The 9,307-nt window shown below is 47.5% G+C and overlaps 1 protein-coding gene across 1 annotated transcript; it reads left to right on the forward strand.

Annotated features, from left to right (window-relative positions):
* The first annotated feature begins 1,619 nt into the window (after window positions 1-1,619).
* Window positions 1,620-5,683, forward strand: POM121L12 (POM121 transmembrane nucleoporin like 12). The gene is made up of 2 exons (XM_084978614.1): window positions 1,620-1,657; window positions 5,206-5,683. Exons 1-2 carry the CDS (start codon window positions 1,620-1,622, stop codon window positions 5,681-5,683), a joined length of 516 nt encoding a protein of 171 aa, XP_084834740.1.
* Window positions 5,684-9,307: the final 3,624 nt, after the last annotated feature.

Raw genomic sequence — 9,307 nt, forward strand, 5'->3', positions numbered from 1 at the left:
AAATCCCCTGGTGGCTCAGTTAAGGATCTAGGACTTAAGGATCCAATGGTGTCACTGCTGTGGCACAGGTTTGATCCAGGTCCCCAGAAATATATGCATGCCTCAGTTTGGCAAATATTATTATAATTATATAATAACAGATATGTGCGTGTGTTCTGTGGGAGTATTGGTGCTTCTATACATCTCCATCTATTTAACTTGGCCATTTAGCTACCTATCTACATTCATGACCTTGGATGTGGCAAATGTTTCAAATGGGATTTCATTAAAATTTTTAAAAATGTGTTTCAATGAAGGTGAACAAACCACTCACAGAAGGAGAAAATATTTGCAAATCATATAATTGATAATAAACTTTTATCCAGAATATATAATGAAACTTTACAACTGGACAACAACAACAAAAATATACCCCAATTAAAAACATGGGCAAAGAATTTTAACAGATATTTTTCCAAGGTATATGAATGGTCATAAGCGTATGGAAAGGCACTCCACACCTTTAGTCACAGGGAAGTACAAGTCAAAACCACAGTGAGTTCCCTGGTGGCTCAGTTGGTTAAGGACCTGGCATTGCCACTCCTGTGGCTCTGGTTACTGCGACAGTGAAGGTCTGATCTCTGGGAACTTCTGCATGCTACAAACGTGGCCAAAACAAAAAAAAAAAGCGAGTTGCTGCTTCACACAAATTAGGATAACTAGAACAAGAGAGACAGCAGCCAGTGCTGGAGCGGACGTGGCGACTTGGGTCCACACGCCCTGCTGGTGGGCCTGTAAAATGATGCAGCCGCTTTGAAAAAGCGTGTGACGGTTTCTCGGATGATTAACCATGGAATTTTCAAATGACCTAGAAACATACACTCAAGAGAAATGAAAACGCTTTTCTGTAAACATTTTACATGACTGTTTAGAGAGACATTGTTCATAATAAGCTAATAAACTAAAGGTGGAAACAACATAAATATCCAACATCAACAACAAAAAGTATAAACAGACGCAGTCTATCCATGCAGCAAAATAACGCTGGGCCATATAAAGGAGTGAAGGTTTGACATGCTCCAACATGGATAAACCTTGAAAACATGATGCGAAGTAAAAGGAAGCTATCACAAAAGGCCACATATTACACAGGCCCATTGACCTGAAACCCCACAAGGGAGATGTACAGAGTGAGAAAACAGATCCACGGTTGCTTGGGGCTCAGAGCTGGGCAGGTAAGCGGGTGAAGGCTGAAAGAGAGGGGTTTCTCTCTGCGGTATAAGGGAAACACTAAACAGTATATTTAAACCAAATATTTAAAAATTCCCATATCTGTGAAATACTAAAATGTCCATATATATGAGGGTCCTTGAAGTCGAGGGATTATACATGCGGCGAATTGCATGGTGTATTAAGTGTACCTCGAGAAAGTTGTCTTAAAATATTTACCTAAAAATATTCACAAGTATAAAATGCATTGAAAGGAATGAAAACTATTACACGTTTGGCACCAAGATATTGAGTCTAAGAAGCTGTGAGTTCTACAAACATAAAACTCGCAGAACTCAGGCTATGAGGGCAAGAGACCACAGGGGAGGTTAACACATCAACAGCAGTGCACAGGGAAAAGTAATCACGCTATGAAACCAGGTTTCTGTGGGGGGAAAAATGGGCTACGGTAAGTATATGTGTTGTGTTTTTAATAAGAAGTTTAGAATAACTTAGCACTTGAAGCTGTTTGCATGTATAATTTCATTTAAAGTTAAACAGAAAAGATTAAACAACTCAAAAAAAAAAATCTAAGAGAAAAAATGAAGCCGTTCTAGAAAATACTTCCCCAGTATTTTTGAAAAGCTTCCGACTTATGGAAAACAAGGAAACACTGAAAAGTCTTAGCAATTAGAGCAGATGAGACAGGATGAGCTTGGAGAGGAAGGGGTGCCTGTGGGAAAACGGGTGAGATCCAAAGGGCCTGGCCTTGGCTCGCGTGGCGCTGAGACACCCAGGGTCTCAGTTTTGAGAAACACACCCTCGCTGAGTGACTTGGTGCTTCGGGGGAAGTTAAGGGAAGGGTGCAGGGCCGAGCTGAGACTAGAGACTTTCTCTAATGTCCTGGCGTGGGGCTGGGGGTGGCGGAAGCCAAGCTGCCTCTTAATCCGGAAACACTGCTGCTTCACATTAATCTCTAATGTCAACCCGCCCAGTGAAACCCATTATCTCCTGCGGTATGAGGGGAAGAAACAGCACATTCAGTGTTTACGAAAATCACTTTTAATTCATCCGCAGCTGACTCCCCAGCGAAGGTATGTATAGTTAGAAACCATTAGCTCATTGCAGCCTGAAGCTTTTTGGCAGAAAGACGACGCTTTTCCACGAGTGTTTACCCACAAACTAGAATGACACCCATTAGGTTGTATTGCGGATAGGATATGGGAAACTCTGTAGATACTGGGAAGAAAAAATACATCTTCGGAAATCTATCGCCAATTGCATTAACTGTCCACACTGCTGCTGAGAGCGTCTTAAGGGGCTTCTTGCTGTGAAATCATCCTGACCGTTACCAACGAGTGTCCTACTAAGAGGAAAAAGATAGCATAGGAACTCCTTTTCCTTTCCAAAGTTGTATTCTGGGAGATTGTTCCTTAGAGAATCTGAAAGAAGTGAAAATGAGTGAGAGGGGGACGTGTCCAGATGCCGCTCCCCAGCACCCTCGGCTCATCGCACCCTCCCGCCCGAGCAGGTGGCCTCCATCTCCTAATGGGAAGAACGAAACGGACCACATTAGATCTGGGCTTTTTTTCTTTAAACTTTGTGCTTAGATATGATGGCTCTGCACTTTTCCTAAAAGAATTTTGCCTAGAGCCTGAAATGTACAGGAGAGCCCATTCTCCAGGCTCTGAACTTTTATGTATTTTTTTTAATTAATTTTTTTTTTTTCTGTGCTTTAGCATATGGAAGTTCCCAAGATAGGGGTTGAGTCAGAGCTACACCTGCCAGCCTAGGCCACAGCCACAGCAACATGGGATCTGAGCCGCGCCTGCGACCTACACCACAGCTCACGGCAATGCCAGATCCTTAACCCACTGAGCGAGGCCAGGGATAGAACCCACATCCTCGTGGATCCTAGTTGGTTTGTTACCCTTGAGCCAGGATGGGAACTCCATGACCTTTTAGAGTATGATACTTTTCCATTCATATGGAGATTAAAAGAATGCAGAACAGAGAATAACATTTGTTTTGTTGGAGGTTGTGACCTGACCCATGTGAGCAGCTGCAAGACAAAAGATTCCTGCACCAAGAAGTTTGCCTCAACCAACCAACCACACCCCTCCTCCCTTTTAGTGTAAAAGAAGCCTGAATTCCGACTGGGGTAAATGGCTCTTGGGGACACTGGTTTGTACCTCCTTCCCCACAACCCGTCTGCTGATTTATTGGCCTGTCATGAAGCGGCAGCAGAACAAGTTTGGACTCAGAAACACTCTGACCCGCAGAAGCTTTCTTAATAAGCTTTTTTTACGGTCCTCAACATTTGCGTGTGTGCCTTTCAGATCCAGAAAGAAACTCTTGCTTATCTTGGATTTGGTACCTGCCTTGCCAGCCTCTATTTTCTGCACCTCTACTGGCGAGCCCCGTGGGTCCCTCCTGCATCTGCTTTTGAGGAAAATGTTCTGGAAAATATTTTCACACCTCCTCGGGCAGACTTCCAAACCAATGACTACGATCAGGTACCCAGTCGCCTTCAAGTGCTGTTTGTTGTCAGATCCAGTTCAATTGTTATTTGAAAATATGATTCGCATGACTGTCGATGGCCCGTAAAAAAGAAAACGAGAGAAACTTCATTATGTCCGAAGAGAAGAAAGTATATATAGATGTACGAAAGCTTAAAATCATAGAAAAGCCTTCATAAAACCAATGTCGTCAGGGCTAAAACGTACGTCATGACCCACTTTCACCGTTTCCTTAAGAAACAAATTGCAGAAAGTGGCATTAACAACAGCGCCAGAAGAATAAAATACATATTCCATTTACTGAAACAAAAACTAGTTATTTATTTTCTCCTTAAAAGAGCATTAAGTGAATTTTGTTCATTTTTTATAGTAATGAAAGAGAGTGGCCTTCTATCAATGCCCTAGCTGCAGTTTTTCTGAACTGCAGGCATTATGATGTTTCTCCCTCTAAATGTCAAGAGTGCAAAAATAGAGACAAGAGGGCTGGTGGCGGGTCAGTGGGACAGACCCTGCAGAGAACAATCTGGTGGTTTCTCAAAAGTCCGACAGAGTTACCCTATCACCCAGCAGTTCTAGCCTGGACACCCAAAAGAAACGAAAATATGTATGCGTGAATGGTCACACATCCCTAAAGGTGTAAACAGCCCGAACGGCCATCAGCTGGCAAAGGATAAACTGAGTGGGCTCTGTCCACACCACGGAATAATGTCTGACCCTAACGAGAAAGTCCTGACAGGCTACAGCGTGGATGGACCTTGAAAACACTGCCCAACATGAAAGAAGCCCATCGCTAAAGTCCACATATGACCTAATTCCATTCACAAGAAAGTCCCCAACAGGGAAAGCTAGAGAGAGCGAGCGAACGAGCAGGTGTGCGCTTGTTCAGGCTGGGAGAAGGCAGAGGTGATGGGAGCTTCAGGGTACAGGGTCTCTTTTTGAAGCCAGGCAAATGTTTGCAGATTGACTGTTGCGCTTGGTACGCATATCCGTGAACGCAATGAAAGCCACGGAGCCTTCCCTCGAAGAGCGTGAATTGAATGGGTGGTGAAGGGAACCCCGATACAGGATATGCTCTAGGAGAGACACACGGAGGGGTAGAGAGAGACCCCAGGCCCCCTCTCCAGAGCCCACGCTTGGTAGCAGCAGCAGGAAGAGCAGGGGCTGGAGGCCAGGACCTGCAGACAACCAACCCCAGCAAGGCTGCCACTGCGCCGGCTGACCCCTCTGCTCCCTTGCGGCTGCGCACACGTGCTGCCCGGCCTGATGTGGGCATTTGAATGTCCTGGCTGCGTGCTGTCCCCATGTCCAGATGCCAATGGTCACTGAGTCCTGGGTCCCTCTCCTGAGGCCAGTCTGACCACCTGGGGAACTTCTGGAAGTTGAATTCCTCCCGAGGGCACCCTCTCCGCACCCGTCTGGCATGGGCAGCTCCCTGAGCACAGCGGAGGCCACAGCCCCAGGGCCCTGGAAGCCTTGTCTGGCCCCAACCCCTCCCCAGAGGCCGAGGGACTGGGGCCCCACCTCAGAGGGCGATCCCCCAGGCGCGGCGGCACTTTGAAGCCAAGCAGCCCCTGGAAAACGTCCTGGGGCAGGATCTTTCCCACCCCCAGGAATGGGACAGGAAGCGCTGGCACGCGATACCCCGGTGGCCCCCAGGGGCCTGGACCCCAGTGACAGTCAAGATCGCGCCCCCTGAGGGCAGGGGCCGCCCCTGCGCACCCCAGGGGCTCACACCTGCCCAGGAGCAGCCAGACCCCTGTGCCAAGGAGGCTGTGCTGAGAGCCCTCCAGGGCTGCCAAAAAGGCGGAGGGAAGTTTGACGCACCGCTCTGGTTTGAGGTCGCAGAGCCCAGGCCATCTGCTTTCAAGCCCCTGACCAAGAACGCAGAGGGGGCTTCCTTTGTGCCCAGGCCGGGGCCTCTGAACAGAAGCCTCTGCTCCTGGAGCGACAGTGTCTGCGAGGCGCGGGCCTCCTGAGGGTGCCGCCCACCCCGCTGCAGGGACAGCGCCGGTCCTGGGCACAGATCCTCAGCTGGAGGCTGCGAGAAGGTGCAGCGCCCCTGGGGGTTGGGGCGGTCCCCCCGGGCAGCACAGCCAGGGGAGAAAGCAGGGCCTGCTGGCCCCTTTAGCTTCTAAGAGTCCGGACCCTGCTACCCACCTCCTGGAACTCAGACCCTAAACTGCTCTCATCTTGCGGATCCCAACACAGACTTGAGGCAGGGGTGCTGCAGCCCCTGGACCTGCCAGGAGACACCCCCCAACTTCCCCCCACTCCACCCCCCACCCCATCCTTCCTCAGAAAAGCCCACCTGAGGTTACAGCTCTGCAGAGGCCCGCCTCCCCCTCCAGCCCCATGCCTCCCATCATATCTTCCTCGTTTGTTTAGTTCAATATTTGATCTCACTAAAAATATTAACATTTTTAACAGTGATCATATAAAAATAAAAACGTGTGTTCCAGCCTCGCAAGAACAAAGACCAGGAAGTGGGAACCTTTCCTATTTGCTTGAGGTCCACGTAAGTGCAGCAGCTAGAGTCGTGAAATGAGAGGTAATATTTGATTAGAGGCAGAGGCTATTATGCGAGAATTCATGCGAGGCGTTAAGGGAAGGTAAAATGCGTGCTTTATTCTCAGAACCACAGCAGCTGATCTGGTTGATAATTTTAAACAGATCTTTCTGTCAGTTGTGTGAGGAGTGGATTATCCACGAGCAGCAACTGGAACAGAAACGAGAGGAGCTCAGAGCCGTTCTTCACGCCGGAGGTGAGGGTCGGAGAGGGGAGCGCTGTGTCGGCTGATGCCCCAAGTTCAGGGCAGGTTTGGAAGGTGGTGTCTTGGGACTTGCGAGTGTACCAGATGACAGCCTTAGGACAGCGGCTGCCCCCCGGGTCTTGGCTTATGGGTTAGAGGCTGCAGGATGCTGGGGCTGGGTTCTGCGGTGTGGACATCAGCAGGGAAAACATTGGGAGAAGTTGGGAGGTTGGTGTTGGTCGTGTTCCTCCAGTAGGTACACTTGTTATCCCAGGGTGAGGGTCCCGAGCCTGGAACTCAGTGGAGAATTTGAAGGTAGGGAGACACATGGCAAAGGTCATGAGCATAGCAGCTCACTTATGACATGAGCTTAAAGGCAGGGGCTCCCTGAGATCTCTTATGCAGAGAGCACTGAGGCTGGACCCTGCGGGGCTCTAATGCGCCGGGGGTGAAGGAGAGAAGCCTGAGAGGGAACCGCTTTGAGCTGGGAGAGAATCCAGAAGCCACGGGACTCGGGAGAATTCCAGGGGTGGCAGAGTGCAGTCAAGTTCTAGGACAGGGGATTGATCCGGGCTCTTAGGAGAGCAGACGGCCTCACGCCTGCGAAGCAGCCTTGCAGCGGGAAGAGAGGGACCTTCTGCCCTTGCGGCGCAGAGACCTGGCAGCAGGGGACACCGATGGATGGATGGCTCCCGGGAGCATAGGCATATTCCCCAAGCAGGTAGGTAAGGATGTCCTCTGTGGTAATGGTGACATTTAAAATCTGTGTGATAATAGTGAGCCAGAGCTAAACAGACTGAATTGGTGCTCAGGTTTCCAGGGAGGAAAGGGAAGGCAGCCACCTGCAAAACACAAATGTAAAGATCCAAATGAACACTTAGCTGAAAATGAGAAGAAAAGGTTTTGTTTCCTGGGAGTGAGTTAAAGTTTAACAACACACCTAATAAATAAATTTGAAAATTTAAGCTTTGTAGTAACGTTCAAATCCCTCCCAAATCTCTTCTTTGGATATCCTTAAGCAGACTAACAACCCAGAAGCCGTAAGAGAAAAGTTTGTGTTAGCTAACATTTTAAAACCCACCCCGAAATAAGATAGAATAAGTACGTTAAGGGCAGGTGACAGGGTAGAAGGTACATTTCTAAGCCACATAGCAGATCACAGGACAATTGCTATTTCACAGTGTAAGGAACCACCAAATAGCAACAGAAACAAAAGAGAGGGAACCAGGATTTCTAAAAACGCAACTACATCATTTATCTAAGAAAGAACTCGAAGTATTAACAAACATGTATAAAATATCGCATATGTTCTAGTTACTTAAAGAGGTTGGTCTGTCTCTCTCTATATCCACACACGTTATTTACACGTATTACTGCCAAAAACAGGTGATTGATACTCATTCTCGGCGAGATGGCGGGAGAAATGGCCTTATGCTGGTCACGTTGTAAATGCTCATTGTGTATAAGTTTGTACTTATTCTTTCATGTTGGCAACGTCATTTACTGTTAATAAAGGGTAAAATATGCATTAAAGATGTGAACCATGAGATGGGCCAGATAACGTCCGCTTTGAAATACAGTCACAAAAAGAAAAAAGGAAAAAGGAAAAGCTGTAAGAGCAGACATTTTTATCTCTTAGGCACCGAAAAATGGATGAAGGGGAACAGAAATGGCTCTATCTGGTGGGAAGTTTGTAATTTAAAAGAACTGGTTCAGGGAAGTCCCACTGTGGCACAGTGGGTTAAGAGCCAGCATTGCCTCTGTGGCCATGCTCGTTGGCTCCTTGGTCTGGGGCAGCGGCTTAAGGATCCGGCGTTGCTGCAGCTGCAGCATAGGTCACTGATGTGGCTGGGATTCGATCCCTGGCCCGGGCACCTCCACACACTGCAGGCGTGGCCGTAATAAACCAAAACCAAACAAACCAAAACACAGCATCAGTAACCTGCCCACGAACCACGGGGCGTGTTTTCTCCTCATTATGAATTCCCAGCTTCCTTAACCACGTCCCCCAAGACCACACGGGGCTACTAGCAGCCGTCTTTGGTGGGACAGGCAGAGAGAAGGGCCAAAAAGACACAAAGGCTAGAGCAGGAGGGAAGACCTGGCCTGACCAGACACCACTCCCCAACCCTGTCTGCTGTGATTTCCAAAATGAAAGACCCTTTCTGGAGTTCCCGTCCTGGCGCAGTGGTTAACGAATCCAACTGGGAACCATGAGGTTGCGGGTTCGATCCCTGGCCTCGCTCAGTGGGTTAAGGATCCGGCGTTGCTGTGAGCTGCGGTGTGGGTCGCAGACGCGGCTCGGATCCCGCGTTGCTGTGGCTCTGGCGTAGGCCGGTGGCTACAGTTCCAATTCGACCCCTAGCCTGGGAACCTCCATATGCCTCAGGAGCAGCCCTAGAAAAGGTGAAAAGACAAAAAAAAATAAATAAATAAAAGAAGAAAGAAAGACCCTTCCAATGACCAAAGGTAAAGCACTATTTTGCTTTACCTAAACTATAATGAAGTATTACTCAAAACAATGCAGTGTGGAATGTGTATATCCATATGTGTTATATGTAACATAATCCATGTAGGTATGTGTATACCGTGTTATACAATATACACATACATGTATTGTGTGATTGTGTGTTTACATGTTGCAATATATTATATATGTACATATGTTCGTATATGTTTATATATACAACATGATTGTATATTTGTTTACACACACACATGTGTGTTCACAATTCTCTTATCTGTTACTCTAAGTGTTTTGGTCATTTAAACCCATAACTGCTTTAAAAGAAGAAACACAAAATCATAAAAGCAGCATATTATTTAAACTTTTTTTTTTTGGCCTTGCCA

This window comes from Sus scrofa, chromosome 9, assembly GCF_054392235.1.
Source record: "Sus scrofa isolate SSC_HxYL_T2T_F1_AM1 chromosome 9, Sscrofa_HxYL_maternal_Yorkshire_Landrace_v2.0, whole genome shotgun sequence".
NCBI lineage: Eukaryota > Metazoa > Chordata > Mammalia > Artiodactyla > Suidae > Sus > Sus scrofa.

Bases quoted from the DNA above. Each gene is read 5' to 3' on its own strand.
- POM121L12 (XM_084978614.1), top strand. From the start codon at position 1,620: ATGAAACCAGGTTTCTGTGGGGGGAAAAATGGGCTACG. The intron at 1,658-5,205 runs GTAAGTATATGT...ACCCCTCCCCAG, and splicing joins GGGGGGAAAAATGGGCTACG to AGGCCGAGGGACTGGGGCCC.